The sequence below is a fragment of the Annulohypoxylon truncatum genome (genome assembly GCF_022578515.1).
Source record: "Annulohypoxylon truncatum strain CBS 140777 unplaced genomic scaffold F4807scaffold_1, whole genome shotgun sequence".
NCBI classification, from domain to species: domain Eukaryota; kingdom Fungi; phylum Ascomycota; class Sordariomycetes; order Xylariales; family Hypoxylaceae; genus Annulohypoxylon; species Annulohypoxylon truncatum.
The window spans coordinates 1429987-1447098 of NW_025953787.1; the positions used below are offsets into that span (position 1 = coordinate 1429987).

The window sequence follows — 17112 nt, forward strand, 5'->3', positions numbered from 1 at the left end:
ATGCCGATCAAAGCATTACCCTAAAATTTTCTCGTCTGCCGATTACAAGCGATGCAATGAGAAAGCTCCAAGATTGTATGTATAATATATTCCTTCGAAAGGTTGGTGATTGCTGAACCATATAGTACAGACGAGCAGTACGGCAAATGGCTTCATCCTATTATTCGAGTTGCTGTCTTAGGCACTCTAGGTTAGGCATTCTGTAAGGAGGTGGCATGCTTAGGCTTTGCCTGGCCGACCAGCTGGCTGCCGGTGATGGTTAAAGCCTCATATTTCTAGCCCGGATTGAGGAGGTGGTGGTATTTGACACCCATCCGCCAAGTCTCGGCGCTTCCTAGCTGATCGGTGGCCACCGATTCACCATGTGCAGTCCGGTCACCTACTTTGGGGTATGAAGACGGCGCGTGGGGCGCACGACGTGAGAAACTTCAGTGCGTGCATTAGTTGTACTGGCTAGTATTGAATTAATACGGTCAGTCGAAGGACGCGATACTACTGTACGATGTATGTCTCCCAGGTCAGCCCGGGTATGACACGATTGGTTGAGATAATTGGTTGCCACAATTCAAGCTTTCTTGCTTGCATCTCTATACCCATGTCTGTACTACAGCTGATGACTAGTTAAGTCGTACAATACTTTAAATTCGGAACTTATTCCGTGTATTCGAGGTGAAGGTTCCAGTCAGCCGGAGGTACTGTGTAATTCGGTTAATGAATGGAAAAAAGAATTTTAGACACAGATAGGAAAAAAGGGGACATCTTGGTCCAAGAGTTCGAATGGACGAATCTTGCATCGTAGGGCTCCAATTAGGCAATCCCTGAAACTAGCACGGTTTCAGGTTTCGACAAGTCTGGTGAAGGCGGGGAAAAGGGGAGAAGGGGGGGTTGCCTCTCGCGAAAATGCAATCGCTGTCAACGGTTAAAGCCACAGAAACCCCTGCCAGGGGCTAGGGGGCACGCAGCTTTTAAACCTGGGAAGGCTTAAAAATGCTTTTGGGGAACGACGTGACCCCTGTCTCGAGACTGTGAGTGGCTGTAATTAGATCTCCCGGCGCGCGCAAACCTGGACCTGCTGAATTCTAGAGGCTGAAAGCCTTTTCGCATTTGACATGCAGCGAAAAAATTCCCCTATTCCCCTTGCCCATCAGTACGTAAGCGGAAAGTCTCCCGTATTTCGCCCTGCTCTTAGACGGCTATTCTTCGTACCTCCTGACGATCTCGTCCTGTTATTTTCGGGCGTACACTATTCCGTAGACGCGCACGAGTATCTTTTTGAGATACCTCCCGGTTTCTCACGACTCCTCCAAACTTAGGTAAGTTCCTGTGCGCGATTGCGCAACTATTCTAGAAATCGCGGTGGAAATACCAAGCGTAAGGTAAAGTTTGTGACGCCGCAAGCTAAATGATTGGGTCTTGATTGGCTACCGGACTCGTCCGAATAGGGCAAGTCGACTTAGTCTTCTAGCCATCTGATTGGCTGAAAATCCAAAGGCTGGTGGGGCCTGAAAATCCCCTGAGCTATGTATATTCTGAAACTTGAATTCCAGGAACGGCCGAGGTCTATGCCGTAAAAGAATTCCTCTCTCCACTCCTTTGCTAAATATTCGCCATCTTCGTACAGCTTAGGCAGTTGTAGCTGTCCTAATTAATTTCTCTGTCACAAGTCGTCAGCAGGCGAGCGCATGTAAGTCTTCCTTCACAGGCTCACGGTTGACCAATGCGGGGGGTAGTACTGAGGGAGCAAACAAGGTCGATCTGAGTCGTTTGAAGATTCGACCCTTTTTCTCCATACGGCCCAGACAGTGGGGTCTAACAGTAAACCGGCAAGGCCAGCTGAACAAAAGAAATGTGAACAAAGAAGGGCTTTTTCAGAAAACCCTGTATAAACTGTTCAAGATACGTCAATCTATACTGTCATACTGTGAGTAAGGCTATCTAGACCAGATGTTTGGTCGCATGTTAAGCCAAGACGAAACAAGCCAAAAAAGAGGTTACCAAGTAATTCAGCCTATCGTGTATTCCCGAACGCCTTTCCCACCTTGCATTCCCTGTCAAGGCTGTCATCCACTTCATCCCTACCCCCCTTACCCCCTGCCCTTGTCCGCCTTCGTCAACCATCATGCTTCGAAACCCACGAGAGCGATCAAGATGGCTGAGCTCTACTGGCTACGTTCCATCCGAACCTAATGTGTGGAGACAGCGATCTACTCCCGACTGAGTCCTCGAGTGGATCTCGCGCTGCGTAGTAAGTTAATAAGACCGTTAATGGGCGTGAGCAAGTGTTCTACTTCATTCCTACCGCACCCAATCATTCTACATTCTCTTCCTGTTCCTGCAGCTCATCCAGGCTAGTCACATTCTTTTCTTTGCCATCATCGTGCATCTCTAGTTGCCGCCTTCCGTTCTTTTTGCCATCCTCCAAGACTATAATACGATCGCTTCAAGCCCTCCCAAGTCGGTCGTTTCGTTTCTTCTCTCCTCACGCCAGTGGCAGCACTCTTCACGACATCTTCACAGAAGTCTTTCCTTCCTTTACAGGCCAGGCCTCGTTTTTCAGTTTCTTCACTTTTTACAAATCGCCAGGAGCATCAACTTTCATTTGAGTCTAGGCTCGCGAAGAAACATCTTGATCGATCTCGCTCTCTCATTGTCACTGATACCTCGCTCTGTTCACCCTCACCAGAACAAAGCAATTCAGGTTAGTATCCCATTGTTTCGCTTGCTTCCTTGATCCAAAGGCTGCACAATTACCTTGTTGAACTACATGATTTGATCAGAAAGAGCCTCTTCGAGATCTATCTACTTGGTTCAACGCTTTGTGTACTCTCAACCACAGAACAAGGTGGCATTGTAAAGTAGATATAATAAGACTAACTCGAAGCCTTATTAGATAAGACATACAGACTCTTCAGTCTTGACTCACATCGATCATTCAATTCATTCCTGCACAAACTTTCTTTAGAGATCTTATCGGCTGGAACCAATAAACGTCTCACCATCACATACTCAAAATGCAGTCTTCTACGATTTTTACCTTGGCCGGGCTCGCTGCCCTTGTTAACGGCCACATGAAGATGAAGAGCCCGGCTCCTTTTGACCCCTCGGCTCTCAACAACTCGCCCCTCGACGCCAGTGGCAGCGATTTCCCTTGCAAGTTCGGCTCCGGTTACTCTGCCACCGGTGGTACTACCAACACCTTCGCCCTCGGATCTAAGCAGACCCTCTCATTCGTCGGCCAAGCCACCCACGGAGGTGGTTCGTGCCAGGTATCGATTACCTACGACACGACCCCTACCAAGGACAGCAAGTGGAAGGTTATCCACTCCATTGAGGGCGGCTGCCCTGCTAAGGGTGTCAGTGGTAACATGGGCGACAGCGCTGATGCTGACGACCCATTCACCTACCCTTACACCATCCCCAGCAACATCCCCGCCGGAAAGGCTACTATTGCCTGGACCTGGTTCAACAAGGTCGGCAACCGTGAAATGGTAAGTAATTTTTCTCCCCTTCACCTTTCATAAAATTTTAACTTTTGCTAACACTCTTTTCAGTACATGAACTGTGGTGCTCTTGAGCTCACTGGTACCGGTGGTAGCCAATCTGACTTCGACGCCCTTCCCGACATGCTGGTGATGAACATTGCCGGTAAGCCCACCACTCTCGAGGGCTACGACTACGCTTTCGCCGACCCCGGCAGCTCGGTTGAGGACAACACCTCCGCTGGCACCGTCGCCACTTGCGGCACAAGCGGCTGCACAGTTGGCAAGAGCTCCAGCTCTGGCTCTGGCTCTTCCGGTTCGGGCTCGTCGGCTGCATCCAGCGCTGCTGCTGCCACTAGCGCAGCTGCCTCCAGCGCCGCTGCCCCTGCTTCGTCTGCTGCTTCGTCTGCCGGTGCTGGCGGTGTCTTCATCACCCAGAGTCCCTCTGCTGCCGCTCCCACTTCCGCTGCAGCTGCTCCTACTTCCGCCGCAGCCTCCAGTGCCGCGACCTCAGCTGCCGCGGCTACCCCCACTGCCAGCGCTGGCTCCGGTTCCAGCACTTCCTCCGGATCTGTTTTGACTGGAGCTTGCAGCCCCGAAGGCACCTTCAACTGCATGGGTTCGACCTACCAACAGTGCGCCTCTGGCCAATGGTCCGTGGCCATGCAAATGGCCAGCGGCACCACGTGCTCGGCCGGCCAGGGCACCACGCTCAACATCGCTGCCATCGGCAAGCGAATGGTCCGCTTCTTCAAGGCTTAAGTTTATTCCCCATCGTTGGATTTCTTTTTTAGGGAAGGGGGCGGGGACGCTGTTACGATAGTTGGGCGGAATTGAAAAAGGGGATTTTTCATTTAGGGACGGTTGAACAAATGACATTTGGGGACATTCGCGGGGTCTGCGGGTTGCATATTCTTTTCCTTCGCTCTTGCGTGGTCGTCACTAGACTTCTGTAACACTAGCTTTTTCACTGTACATACCTTTTCTTCCACATACCTAGGTCAATCAAAGACCTCATGACCATATTGAGTTCGAGCTTCGCTATGTGATGTGTCTGATGACTGCCACGATTATCCCGACTAACAAGTCTAATTCATAGATGGCTAAAACGGGGTCGCATGTTAGAGTGAGGCATCCTTCGGTGTGAGTGAATATGTGATGGAAGCGGAGATTTGTTGCGATTCTAATCGGTTTTATGATTACTATAACGTCTCCCTATATACAAGGTTAGAGTCAAACTTGACAACTAGTTTATCCACGAACGGATGATTATCCCTATGGAAGGTTGTATATATGGCTGTACTGTTAAGTCCTGCATAAACAGTTGCCTTTAGCTAATATAGTGTAGTAAAGCTTAATATTATTAAGAAGATACATCAACTAGTAGACAAGATCGAACCACCTTCGACCTGTGCGAAGTCATGTGGAGGCGGGAAGTGTACGTATTGACGTAAATGTGGTTGGTATCTATCGATGGTTTGAAAATGAGGAGAGGTTTGCAAAAGAATAAGTCGGATACTGTGATTAGTCATATCCTACTTTTGACTTGAATCACGTCAGTGGCACATGCTAATCCACACAGAGGCTTAACCTTATTGTGGGTCTCGACTCTCTATCGATAAACATAGCCCGACATTTTACCTGTCGCCGCCAGCCTGTTACCCTTCTGTCATCATTCATCTCTAACACCGGAATTCGATTACAAAGAACCATCCTTTCGCAAAACAAGGCGCTATAGGCAGTCATGGATCGCAAGGAAAATGCTTCTACAGCTCTTGTCCGGAAGAGAACTGATATGGAATTGATGCCTCCGCCGCCAGCGCCGAAGCGAATTAAGCGACCAAAGAAGATACTCGACGAAGATAGCTATACAGATGCGCTTTCACAAATCATCGCCCGAGATTTCTTCCCTGGACTTCTAGAGAGCGAAACGCAGCAAGAATATCTAGATGCGATCGAATCGAAGGATGAAGTATGGATTTCAAGCGCAAGTCGACGACTTCAGCAAGTCATGACTCCGGGACGCCAAAGAACGAGGAGGGGAACATCGCTAGCACCAGGCGCGCAAACACCAAGGGGTTTCGTTGGAGATACCCCAGTATCTGTCTCATCCGAATCTACTATATCAGGCGTGAAAGAGAAGGACGAGATCGATACGAATATGAGCCTAGGTGCTTTCCAATCTAAATACACGAGCGAGGACAACGAGAGTTTCTACAAACTTTTGGATAAACAGAATTTGAAGAAGGCCGAGAAGTATGCGTGGTTATGGAATGGGAATAAAATGCCTTCTAAAATGCAGCTGAAGCAAAAACAAATCGAGGCAAAGCTGATGGAGACGCGAAGCTTAACAGATGATGGATTTAAGAGGGATCGTTTAGCCATCAAGGACCGAGATGAAAGATCCGCTCAACCTATTGTGAAGATCTCAACGCCAAAGAATCCTTTGATGTTTATTCCGGAAGGTATAGAAGATTCGATGGAGACTAGAATACAGAAGGCGGAAGCTGAGTCTCGAGCTGCTCCAAAGGGGCTAAATTACGAGAACACTAGATTACCGGTGCCAAAGATTAGCGACGGTGAATCAGTGCCATCATCCCCATCGTTGTCGGCCGTTCGCGATGCTATTGCGGGAAAACGAGGGACAAGCGAACTCGAATCGACTACTGTAGGGAGTGAAACACCTAGGGTTAACGGCTACGCATTCGTGGATGATGAGGAGCCAGAGTATGAACCACCAACGGCGCCGAAGATCGACCTTGGACCTGGAGATTCAACCCCAAATCCCTTCATCATCAAGGAACAAAGTAAGAGGGAAGCCCTTCACCATCGCATGGTCGATCGGATCTCACAATCCAAGAGAACGTCAGCCAAAATCGGGTTGACCGGAAGAGTTGACAAAACGCCTGTCCCTAAGTTTCCAAGTAGTCCCCGTGTCACAGCAGGTCTAACACCAGCAGCTCAGCGACTCTGGACTAAGATTGGAGGAAGCGGTGGAAGTACACCTCGAACACCTTTCGGCCAAAGCACACCGATGAGAGCAAGGAGTTCCAAGTTGAAGCAAGTCACAAAGTGATACGGGAATAGATATGACTTATGATACAAATATGATACCCCGGAATGATGAGAGTGTTCAGTCACACATGATTCTTGATAGTTAATACAAAATGACAATATCCGTAACGACCTGTTTTGTAACTTGTGACCTGTGATTTTGCATGAGATTATGCTTGTGAATTATGAATAGCTCTATGCAAGTTTTTGCTAGTATTTGATTGGCTGAGAAAGTGCCAAGAGTCTGGAGCCTGGTGGGGCACGTATATGGATAAGAGATTTAGGTGCAGTAGGTACGTACCCGACAAGGGTAAAATTGAGCTTTGAAAGCTTCAAAATCGCGACTTGCACCCATCCATACCCTCAGCTTTTTAGCCTTGTATTCAATCCAACCCAACACTGATCCTCACGCCTTGAGGATCTAATAAATCTTCCATATTTTCCCGGAATTGGATGACCCGAAACGAATTCTATATCCACACAACATGTCGAAAAGACAGGCCTCTGAAGCTTTAGAGGACCTCCAAGGCGTTGACACCCCCGTATCAAAAAGATCGCGAGTCGACGACGGTCCTGAGTTAAATGGGAATGGCACCTCCGTTTCAGATGGGAGACTAGACGATGAAGACGATTTTGAGGATGAGCCTTCGAAGGCACCGATACGACAGTCCGCCCCTACAGAAGGGTATGATGATCTCTATCTAGACACGATCGATCGCAACGTGCTCGACTTCGACTTCGAAAAATTATGCTCCATCAGCCTGTCAAACATAAATGTCTATGCGTGTCTAGTCTGCGGCAAATACTTTCAAGGACGCGGCCCCAAATCGCATGCATATTTTCACTCTCTCGAAGTTGGACACCATGTGTTCATCAATATGGAGACGCAAAAGGTTTACGTGCTACCAGAAGGCTACGAAGTGAAGAGTAAATCTTTGGACGATATAAAATACGTATCTGATCCGAGGTACACGAAGCAGGAGGTGATGGAGCTAGATCGCAAGGCGCGAACCGCATGGACACTGGATGGAAAAGAGTATACGCCTGGTTTTGTGGGAATGAATAATATCAAGGAAAACGATTACCTCAACGTCGTAGTCCAGGCGCTATCTCATGTTTCGCCCCTTCGCAATTTCTTCCTGCTAGAAGATCTCTCGTCGCGCGCTGAGCTCGTGAAGCGTTGCGGTATTCTATTCCGGAAGATCTGGAACCCTCGAGCTTTCAAAAACCACGTGTCGCCTCACGAACTGTTACAAGAGATCTCGTTAAGATCTAACAAGAAGTTTACATTAACAACGCAATCTGACCCTGTCGAGTTCTTATCGTGGTTTCTCAACAACTTGCACCTGGGACTGGGTGGGAGCAGGACAAAACCGGGAAGCAGTATCATACAAAGGATATTCCAGGGGAAATTAAAAGTCGAGTCGCAAGCTATCACGGCCAAGGCAGATGCTAACGATCGCTTGCGATTCGAAGAGGCGGCAGAGGTAAAGGCGGAAATCAGTCGATTCTTACTCTTGACGCTCGATCTACCACCAGCGCCCCTATTTCAGGACGAGCTGGAACGAAACATCATCCCGCAAGTGCCCCTGACTACCATATTATCTAAATATGACGGTGTCAAAGCGCAGGAGCACCTAGCGCAGAGGAAACGATATCGACTAATGCACCCTTTACCGCCTTACCTTACATTCCACATCAAGCGCTTCTCTACAAACAAATTTGTATCAGAGCGCAACCCTACGATCGTCACTTTTGATGCGCGCGTGGGTCTTGATGTATCGCCTTATGTAGAACCCAGCCCGGCAGAGTATCCTCCAGGAGAACCTATTTGGTACGATCTGGTTGCAAACGTCACGCATGAGGCTGTTAGAGCTAAGGAGGACGTGGCTGACTCGGGAGAGGAACGGAAGACGTGGAAAGTCCAGCTCAAGGACAAGGGAAGAGATGAATGGGTTGTGTGCCAAGATCTATTCGTAGAGCAGACTCAGAAAGAACTGCTGTATTTGGGCGAATCGTATCTGCAGGTTTGGGAAAGGCGGCGAGATCCCAAAGGCAAGCGGAAAGCATGAAAATACCTAGGCATTTGGGATATATCGGATCGATTCAGTCAAGAAATGGTCACAATTGGGACCTTGACACCCCATTGTGGCTTACTATTATTACTTTACTAAAGAGATACCAGCAATTCTGCGCTTCTCAGCTAACTCAATGTGTCTTCGTGCTATGAACATACATCTGTTTGGTTTTATCAGCTTGGGCCATTGAGGCTATTCATAGACATTGTATATTCAAGCCGAACCAGATGATTAACCGCTTCGAGCAGATCAAAAATTCTTTGTTAAAGATGTTGATGCTTTTTATATGTACGTGGTAACACTTAGACTATCTCGGTTGGTCCCACTTTTGACGTATGCAGTGCCGGGCGTTTGAAACAGGGCATTTTGGACTAGGATGCCTAGGTGCTATCTTGCATGTGCATGAGACGGTGAGAGACCGAGCGCTCTACATTCCTGATATCCGTCCTCCGAGACATGGGAATTGCCAATCATTCTTCTATACAACAACTATTCATATACCATATACAGTATCATATATATCAAACTATCTAGCTATACGAAAGAAGCCCCAAGTTATATACATCATGAATATTGGTAAGGAATATGTAACCACGTTATTTTGGATACGGAATCAGTCGCTTACTTATCGGCGTAGACTGGCTCCTCGACGGTGGATACGTCCCGCACGGCGTGATCCGGATTGGCATCCGGCGCCAGTTGGCGCAGCGGCTCGCCGAGATCAAGACGTCGACGCTGTCGTCGGAGTACGAGCGCAAGATGAAGTACATCGAGCTGCTGCGCACCCGTCCCATCGCCATTGAGACCGCCACTGCCAACACCCAGCATTACGAGGTCGGCACGGGGGTCTTGGCGGGGATGTTAGGCCCGCGCATGAAGTATTCCAGCTGCCTGTACCCCAAGGGCGGCGAGACGCTCGCGCAGGCGGAGATCGCCATGCTCGACTTGTATATCGAGAGAGCGAAACTCCGTAACGGCGTAAGCATCCTGGATCTTGGGTAAGCAAACTAGACGCCTCCTTGGACCTTATCAGCTGAAATACTATATAATACTGATCACGTGCGCAGGTGCGGCTGGGGCTCCGCGTCCTTGTATTTCGCGGAGAAGTTCCCCAAGTCCAAGATCACCGCGTTCTCGAACTCGAGGACGCAGAAGGAGTATATCGATTCGAAGGCGAAGGAGAAGGGCTTGTCGAATCTTACCGTCATCACGGGCAATGTCGTGGACTACGAGTTCAAGAAGCAGGCCTTTGATCGGGTGATCTCTATAGAGGTAATGAGCGATATTAAATACTACCCCTTCATGATACGAATTGTTGTTTCTGACATGTTTCTGACATCATTCCCAGCTATTCGAGCACATGAAGAACTATGAGCAGCTGATGGCTAAGGTGTCGAGGGCCTTAAAGCCAGGGGGCAAGTTGTTCGTGCACATCTTCGCTCACAAAACTACACCCTACGACTTTGAGGAGGGATGGATGACGGAGAACTTTTTCACCGGAGGAACCAGTACGTGTCCGAAAGTCAATGTCCCTATTCAGGGCTGCCCATAAAAAATACGTGCTAACTCGGGGTTTTTCATATAGTGCCGTCGGCAGACCTGCTATTGTATTTCCAGAAAGATCTTCAGGTTAAGAAGCAGTGGTGGGTCAATGGAATGAACTACTCAAAGACATGCGAGGTTAGTACGCCCCTAATCGTCAGGGTCCGTAAGGGACCATCCCCGAGACTATTTCTGCTGTATACTAATTTGAACCAAGCATTGGCTCGAGAATATGATGGCGAACTCAAAGGAGATTCAGCCGCATCTAGTAGAGACATATGGCGAGAATGCAAACATGTGGTATAATAGGTGGAAGATCTTCTACATGGCTTGCTCGGAATTGTTCGCCTATGAGGGAGGTGACACTTGGGGAGTGGCCCAGTATCTGTTTGAGAAGCCGAAATAAACGCAATAGCAATACCATAGCACACGAATATAACGAATAGACCATTTGACTAATTCTTCTTCTCTTTCATCATGCTAACTTCCTGTCGGTTGGCGTTTACTGCGTATGTACATCTCGAGTCTCTTCATCGAGCTTATCGAATCTTCTTGGGCCTTGGGTATCTAACGGCCATTGTATTTCATATTCGTCTAGTGGTCCCACGGGTGCTTCCAGCCCATCAAGACAGGGCCTAATGTTCGGGTAAGTAATAGCTCATCACGGTTTGGGTTCGGGATTAATCACCATCTTTCTTCGCTCGGTACATCAACTACGTAAGGAATTAGTAGGGTGGTATTGAGCAGAGGCAAGCGATGGAGACTTACGAAGAACCACATGCTTGCGCCTAGGGCGGTCGCAGTGTATCTGTAGATGCGAGGGGCTGGAGTGGCCGGAATGGGAGCTCGTGCTATAGGCCAGTAAAGAGGAATCTTCCTTGAGCCGGGAGGCGTGGGCTGAGGATCACCAGCCATTGCTGCTCGAATTGATAGTCTGCTGTTCAAAGAAGTGTCGCTGTAGACCGAGAAATGCGCTTGTATGATCCGGAGTGATGTCGTGATGGGGCCAATTGGAAAGTCATGTACGGTACATCCGAGAGCTTAGGAATACGTCTATCTGATGAAGCCGAATATTAGCCGATGGAAATGATTGTTACGTAATGAGGATTTGTGGACTGTCTGATTCGTCCAAATTTTGGTAATCTCCACTTTAAAGCTTCTAGCATTTAAAGTACCTAGGTATCCATGTACGTACTTCCACCTAAGGCATTCAATGCGTCAATATAGTGGGACCTGAGGCTTGCTGTGGCGGGTGTTTTTTCCTGGTAGGTCTAGCTCAGCGCGATCAAAGGACCTTCAACGCCTTGGAACGTCAGAACCTTGGAAGCTTCCAAGTCTAATTCGTTATCACCGCAGAAATTCATATCTTTCTACACATACCCAACCTGCCAACGTCGACTTGCGTACAAATAGTTGTCTAGGGTTAATTCTCACAATGCGCCCAGATTTTACATAATTCATTTACTCTAATCGCAAGCTAGCGCGTTGCTGGTTTGCGATTCCAGGTCCATCAATCAACTCTTGACCTTCCTCTCCCAACCAGGACGATTCTAATAACCTCCAACCTTCATCACCGTCGCCTCATCCGAAGAAACTTGCAGCAATATCGATCCCATAGCGTGGAAGATGGCGCAAAATGCTGCAAGCGCGGCTCCTTCGCCGCGATCTTTCGCGATTCAACACCAACGACCCAGAGAAAGCTTCGTAGGATGCTCAAGAATCATCGACTACGAGCTTCTTGGTAAATTAGGCGAGGGTACCTTTGGGTAAGTTGCTTTTTGATCCGTTGTCACTCCGTCTTTTATGCTTACTTTCCCCATAGCGAAGTTCACAAGGCGAGGTCACGCAAAACTGGGACACTAGTTGCTCTCAAGAAGATTATTATGCACAATGAGAAAGACGGGTTTCCCATCACCGCACTCCGAGAGATCAAGCTGCTTAAATTACTGTCGCATAAAAATGTCTTGCGCTTGGAAGATATGGCCGTTGAGCACCACAGCAAGATGAGTAAGTTGGTTTATTCCATGCGAATATTTCTACAAACCTAACATCATCAAGCCGACAAGAGAAAGCGACCGATCATGTACATGGTGATGTTGTACATGGACCACGACCTGTCTGGTTTACTCGATAACCCTTCCGTCCAATTCACCGTACCCCAGATCAAATGCTACCTCCTCCAACTCCTCGAAGGCCTCCGTTACCTTCACGACAGCAAGATTCTCCATCGCGATATGAAGGCTGCCAATTTGCTCATCAGCAACAAAGGCATACTTCAGATTGCCGATTTTGGCCTTGCGAGACACTATGATGGCCCAGTCCCGGAACGTGGAAAAGGTGGCGGTGAGGGACGACGGGAATACACAAGCCTTGTTGTCACACGATGGTACCGACCTCCTGAGCTTCTATTACACCTTAAAAGATATACCACTGCTATTGACATGTGGGGTGTGGGGTAAGATTCACCAACCGCTTTATTATTATACTGTCCATTAACATGCTTTTTAGCTGTGTATTTGGCGAGATGCTAGTTGGCAAACCCATCCTAGCTGGTGAGAGCGATGCACACCAGCTCGAGATAATATTTGACCTCGTCGGAACGCCAACGGACCAGACTATGCCAGGATGGCGACAGTTACCTGGGGCCGAGGGACTCAACCCGCGACCAAAACCCTCTACATTATCGCAAAGATTCCGCGAACATGGTTCAAGCGCTATCTCTCTGCTGAAAGAATTGCTGATGCTTGATTGGAAGGCCCGCATCAATGCCATCGATGCATTGGAACATCCTTACTTCAAGACGGCACCTTACCCGGCAAAGCCAGAAGATATTCCTACTTTCGAAGACAGCCACGAACTGGACCGTAGGAAGTTCCATGACCGCAAAGCTGCTCTTCCACCAGCTCCTAAAGGGGGCACCGTTGGCGTCGGCGCGTTTGAAGGTCCTAACGCTTCGTTTGGAAGCGACGGTTACGGTAATAGGATGAATGGTAGGTACCAAAAACATCATGGTGGTGGATACCGTGGTGAAGACACGCGTAGACCTGCGTGGGCCCGAGATCCGCTTCACATGGACCACCGACTGCCGCAACGCCCACCTCCGCCCGATTATCCCGGTAATGGATGGGATAATCCCGCCGAGCACCACGACTCGTACAGGGAGCGAGCGCCTAGAAACCGCGGAGGCAATCGACCAGATGTCGACACTTACATTCCTAGCTATCGTGCTGGCGGACGAGACGACCGCCCGCCCCGAGAGGATCGGCCTCCTAGGGACGATCGCCGAAGATGGGATGATCGGGACGACAGACGGCATGACTGGGATCGACGCGACCGAGATTACGATGATCGTAGCCGAGCAAGTCAGACCCGTAGCCGTAGCCGTTCTCCCAGGGATAGGGATCGAGATGTTTATAGGCGATAGAATCGCAGAGGATCTCAAGGACCAAGAAGATCATCTCTAGGTCCTTCTCACCCTTCTTTACCTCCTAGGCCCCCTTCGTCCAACAGGCCTCCCGCCCACTTAGGTAGATACTGCGTTTCGGAGAGACCTCAAAGAGGTCGAAGAGGCCGAGGCTCATAATTGTGTACTTTACGGTTGGTTTGCAAACAATGACGTGCGGTAAGCTCATGGTGTGGCTTGCGGCGGATGGGTTGGCGTTTTGTGTTCTGAGGATTTCTAGGACATGCGCACTGCTGGGCGCGTGGTGTATTGTGCTGGTCTCATAGCATAGGCTTGATACACGAATTGAATCGGATTCGTATGATAACTGGGCTTACATGAAGTGGAGGTGAACTTCCTCGTAGTAACTGGATGTTGTCTCTCGGAGTCGCTCCTATGGATTGGTGAATGGAAATCGCGGCCCTACCACCATTCTAGACGTAAGGCAACACGGTTCGTTTACTGGAAGAAGTCACATCTCATCATTGTCGGGTTCGTATCTATGCATGCAGTCACGTCCATATGTGCTGCGCCGCTGGAGAATAGGCAGGCACAATGTAACCATTCCGGGTCTAGACTTGGCCAATTGTGAGGAGGATCGTATAGACGACACTCAGCTGAAGCTCAGATTCATACATATATCTCATGATCTTGGCACCATGCCTTCAAAATGTTAATTCCCGTAGTAGGTGACAAGATATCTGTGTTCGTATTACCTAGTAACTATTCATAGCCATACCGAAGGTACCTAGCATTTATCTGGTCGATAAATTTGTATCCGAGCAAAAGAAAATGACTCGGCCGAAGAAACTCATCCTCACGGCCCTCCTCACGGTGCCCGTCCCCGCCGCGTTCGCGATCCCGGACCCGATCATCTGCGAGGACACGCTCGACGGCTCGTCGCCATTCAACGTGAACGACGTGCCATGCCTGCTGGGATGCGGGGCTCCCATCGCCGTCGCCACGGGTAGCCTGCTCCCCGGCTCCGTCAACGAGACGGCGATCCCGTACTGCCAGCTCGACTGCGTGCACACCGCGGCGACACCGGAGCAGAGCAGCGCCGCGCCTGGGTGCTATAGCGCGTGCCACGTGATGAACCAGGCTACGCCGGAGAATGTGGGCTGGTGCATGTTCTGGTGCGTCGAGGGGTACAGCGAGTTGGTGACTCGCACGGCGTGCGTGCCGAGCTTGGAGTACGGGAGCGTGGTTACGACGACGATTGATGGGATGACGGTTACGGAGAGGCGTATGTTACCTATTTCCCCCTTGTTTTCTTTTTGGTTTTAGGGGTATTAAGTAGGATGAGTTGAGGGGCGGATGCGGATGTGGATGCGAGTGTCTGGGCTGGCTAACGCGGTAGCAGCTTTCACCGAGCCGTCTGAGTGGTCTAGTTGGTATTTGACGCAAACCGTGTTGTCGAGGTCGGGGGTTGATGGTCAGGCTGTTACGGCGACTCCGGGGCCCTCGGTCACGGCTACGCCGTCGTCTACCGTGGCTTCGAAGACATCAGCTACGCTATCTCCTTCGACAAGCGGTGAGGTCCCGCAGGAGACGTCGACATTGGGGTCGGTTGTTGATGTGGAATCTGCAGTGGACTCAGCGTCGGGAGGGCAGAGCGTTGTATCGACTACTACAACTGGAGCGGGTTGTATGACGATGGTGAGTTTGCTGCCGATGCTAGGCGTTGTAGGTGTCATGGTATTGCTGTCATAGATAGGACAGTGGTTATATAGGTTCCGGGACATCCGATAGTAAAGCTTCTAAGCTAGATAGCATTAGAAGCTATGGATCATCATTAGGTAGTTATCTGATACTCGGCCTCTCATGGGCGTCATATTGTAGGGATTATCTATAGTATCTAGTTAGCAGAAGTCAAGCTCCACGCAATTCTCATATATGGGCTTCGCAATGAAACGTGTGATTCCATGGCCAACAACGGCAATACTAACTTGAAAGCCTCAACGTCGTGTCCCATCAGGTATAATACAAAGTGGGCACATGATCAGGAGGTTAGCCTCACAGAATCTCTCCCCAACAACTTTAACAATTCATAAATCCGTGGGTTAACTAGGTAGAGCTACCTAGGTCATCTTACATCCAGTGAGCAGTGGCGTAGTGGTATGGATAACCCCGGGATTCGCAAGTTGTGAGTGACCCAAGTGTAGAAAAGGCATTGACTTCAAGATCTCTTTCTCCGAAATCAAGTAAGATCGCTACTACTTTCTTCATGGATCGTCTGGGAAAGCAATCCCCTACGTCGTCGCATCGGCTTATTAGGAGACCTCAACTGATTCCACTGCTTCTCAAAAAACTCGTACTCATCATCCTTGCCCTGCTTTGGTTTTGCACGCCTTGTGGGTACGTTCGGCCCAGATAGTATGCTAGAGCTCCCCTCTGATCGCGTCCCGGATTCTGTTATGTCAAAATCCAGCTCATCATCACCAAAGGCTGCCAGATTGGATCTTCGATAGTCTGAATCTTGATCCTGTGACGAATCAACGCCTAGCGAGACAAAGATAAAGCTTGACATTCCATGCAATACGCATCCAGCACATATGCCTAAAACAGCTGCGCAGGCGAGCTGCATTTTGTGTGTCAGTATCAGTACGACAGCCATTCCCGATATACGTTTTTTCAATTGATATCCTTACATAGATATAGAGGTACTATGTAAAAATTAGCAACGGAGTCTATCTACCTACACAGGTTGCAGGGATTGCTATAGAGAGAGCTATAGAAGTAGATACCTTAAGCTTAGGGAATAAACCCACAACAGCCAGGCCAGCGTTCGAGACAGCATGAAGCATGTGCCAGATAGGGGATAGAAGAAACACGACTAGAGAAAGGAGGTAGTATATGGGATAGTGTAGAGGTATCGTGACAAGGTAGCACATCCTCGACAACAGCTTAAGCGCGGGATACAGATATGACGTGCCAAAGGTCTGCAAGGGGGCCAGCCAATCCATGGTCATGAATTGGCCTCGTGGCCTGAAGACTTTGATGATGGCGTGAGCTGTTCTCTTTCTTTCGCTTCTAACTGGCGACTTCGAACTTGACCGGTGGACAACGCAAGTTGAATTCGCGGGATAGTTCAAGAGTAGAATAGTATGATGGTATAATGGTAATCATTACCCCTTGACCGAATATTATGACCGGCGGAATGAGAAGGCTTAGGTATGACAAAAGTGACGCTCCATTCTTGGCATCAGCTTCAGATGATCAAATGTAGCCAGGTACCACATACACGGCCTTAGTTTCCCTCCAGCTCTTTGGTATGCAATGGCTGAGTGGTAGTTGCCGGTTACCTGGGAATGTACCTTACATTTGTTAGCTCTATTAGGGAGTAATTGTTAGACCGCCCAACCCGCCGTTGCCCCGACGAGAACAGCTAGGACAGCGAAGTGGAACCGGAGCACGACTCCACTCCGCGGGTGGAAGGTGAATTCGTTAGTCCGATCCGGTGGGGTAAATGGAAGCTAGGAAAGGTCGATTGGAACACTAAGGCTTGGCTTGGCTG

At 49.2% G+C, this 17112-nt stretch overlaps 8 protein-coding genes across 8 annotated transcripts; 6 read left to right on the top strand and 2 right to left on the bottom strand.

The window, feature by feature from the left end:
• The first annotated feature begins 2497 nt into the window (after nucleotides 1-2497).
• On the top strand, nucleotides 2498-4575 carry F4807DRAFT_15591 (lytic polysaccharide monooxygenase). The gene is made up of 4 exons (XM_047993268.1): nucleotides 2498-2698; nucleotides 2904-3488; nucleotides 3552-4255; nucleotides 4322-4575. Exons 2-3 carry the CDS (start codon nucleotides 3012-3014, stop codon nucleotides 4239-4241), a joined length of 1167 nt encoding a protein of 388 aa, XP_047859486.1. The 5' UTR covers nucleotides 2498-2698; nucleotides 2904-3011; the 3' UTR covers nucleotides 4242-4255; nucleotides 4322-4575.
• A 586-nt stretch (nucleotides 4576-5161) lies between these two features.
• On the top strand, nucleotides 5162-6662 carry F4807DRAFT_405298 (nuclear protein DGCR14). The gene has a single exon (XM_047996200.1). It carries the CDS (start codon nucleotides 5224-5226, stop codon nucleotides 6553-6555), a length of 1332 nt encoding a protein of 443 aa, XP_047859487.1. The 5' UTR covers nucleotides 5162-5223; the 3' UTR covers nucleotides 6556-6662.
• Nucleotides 6663-6843: 181 nt separating this feature from the next.
• Nucleotides 6844-8860, top strand: F4807DRAFT_405299 (cysteine proteinase). Its single transcript, XM_047996201.1, has one exon. The coding sequence runs from the start codon at nucleotides 7019-7021 to the stop codon at nucleotides 8603-8605; it is 1587 nt and encodes a 528-aa protein (XP_047859488.1). The 5' UTR covers nucleotides 6844-7018; the 3' UTR covers nucleotides 8606-8860.
• Nucleotides 8861-9021: 161 nt separating this feature from the next.
• Nucleotides 9022-11160, top strand: F4807DRAFT_405304 (S-adenosyl-L-methionine-dependent methyltransferase). The gene is made up of 8 exons (XM_047996202.1): nucleotides 9022-9187; nucleotides 9249-9609; nucleotides 9679-9883; nucleotides 9960-10119; nucleotides 10197-10291; nucleotides 10371-10787; nucleotides 10841-10870; nucleotides 10926-11160. Exons 1-6 carry the CDS (start codon nucleotides 9178-9180, stop codon nucleotides 10557-10559), a joined length of 1020 nt encoding a protein of 339 aa, XP_047859489.1. The 5' UTR covers nucleotides 9022-9177; the 3' UTR covers nucleotides 10560-10787; nucleotides 10841-10870; nucleotides 10926-11160.
• F4807DRAFT_455419 (uncharacterized protein) lies at nucleotides 10748-11068 on the bottom strand (the record flags this gene model as incomplete). Its single annotated transcript, XM_048000728.1, has 3 exons — nucleotides 10748-10788; nucleotides 10842-10866; nucleotides 10922-11068. The coding sequence occupies 3 exons, from the start codon at nucleotides 11066-11068 to the stop codon at nucleotides 10748-10750; spliced, it is 213 nt and encodes a 70-aa protein (XP_047859490.1).
• A 534-nt stretch (nucleotides 11161-11694) lies between the features above and the next one.
• F4807DRAFT_15647 (Pkinase-domain-containing protein) lies at nucleotides 11695-13982 on the top strand. Its single transcript, XM_047993280.1, has 4 exons — nucleotides 11695-11919; nucleotides 11976-12160; nucleotides 12212-12608; nucleotides 12662-13982. The coding sequence occupies exons 1-4, from the start codon at nucleotides 11780-11782 to the stop codon at nucleotides 13575-13577; spliced, it is 1638 nt and encodes a 545-aa protein (XP_047859491.1). The 5' UTR covers nucleotides 11695-11779; the 3' UTR covers nucleotides 13578-13982.
• On the top strand, nucleotides 13983-15552 carry F4807DRAFT_15648 (uncharacterized protein). Its single transcript, XM_047993281.1, has 2 exons — nucleotides 13983-14841; nucleotides 14959-15552. The coding sequence occupies exons 1-2, from the start codon at nucleotides 14388-14390 to the stop codon at nucleotides 15306-15308; spliced, it is 804 nt and encodes a 267-aa protein (XP_047859492.1). The 5' UTR covers nucleotides 13983-14387; the 3' UTR covers nucleotides 15309-15552.
• A 243-nt stretch (nucleotides 15553-15795) lies between these two features.
• Nucleotides 15796-16561, bottom strand: F4807DRAFT_455422 (uncharacterized protein; the record flags this gene model as incomplete). The annotated part of the gene is made up of 3 exons (XM_048000729.1): nucleotides 15796-16176; nucleotides 16247-16261; nucleotides 16343-16561. 3 exons carry the CDS (start codon nucleotides 16559-16561, stop codon nucleotides 15796-15798), a joined length of 615 nt encoding a protein of 204 aa, XP_047859493.1.
• Nucleotides 16562-17112: the final 551 nt, after the last annotated feature.

Excerpts from the sequence above, each read along its gene's own strand:
- F4807DRAFT_405298 (XM_047996200.1), top strand. The coding sequence starts at position 5,224 with ATGGATCGCAAGGAAAATGCTTCTACAGCTCTTGTCCGGAAGAGAACT.
- F4807DRAFT_405304 (XM_047996202.1), top strand. Across the intron at positions 9,610-9,678 it reads GTAAGCATCCTGGATCTTGG|GTGCGGCTGGGGCTCCGCGT; the intron begins GTAAGCAAACTA and ends TCACGTGCGCAG. Across the intron at positions 10,292-10,370 it reads ACTACTCAAAGACATGCGAG|CATTGGCTCGAGAATATGAT; the intron begins GTTAGTACGCCC and ends ATTTGAACCAAG.
- F4807DRAFT_15648 (XM_047993281.1), top strand. The coding sequence starts at position 14,388 with ATGACTCGGCCGAAGAAACTCATCCTCACGGCCCTCCTCACGGTGCCC. Across the intron at positions 14,842-14,958 it reads GATGACGGTTACGGAGAGGC|CTTTCACCGAGCCGTCTGAG; the intron begins GTATGTTACCTA and ends ACGCGGTAGCAG.
- F4807DRAFT_405299 (XM_047996201.1), top strand. The coding sequence starts at position 7,019 with ATGTCGAAAAGACAGGCCTCTGAAGCTTTAGAGGACCTCCAAGGCGTT.
- F4807DRAFT_15647 (XM_047993280.1), top strand. The coding sequence starts at position 11,780 with ATGGCGCAAAATGCTGCAAGCGCGGCTCCTTCGCCGCGATCTTTCGCG. Across the intron at positions 11,920-11,975 it reads TTAGGCGAGGGTACCTTTGG|CGAAGTTCACAAGGCGAGGT; the intron begins GTAAGTTGCTTT and ends CTTTCCCCATAG. Across the intron at positions 12,161-12,211 it reads TGAGCACCACAGCAAGATGA|CCGACAAGAGAAAGCGACCG; the intron begins GTAAGTTGGTTT and ends AACATCATCAAG.
- F4807DRAFT_15591 (XM_047993268.1), top strand. The coding sequence starts at position 3,012 with ATGCAGTCTTCTACGATTTTTACCTTGGCCGGGCTCGCTGCCCTTGTT. Across the intron at positions 3,489-3,551 it reads AGGTCGGCAACCGTGAAATG|TACATGAACTGTGGTGCTCT; the intron begins GTAAGTAATTTT and ends CACTCTTTTCAG.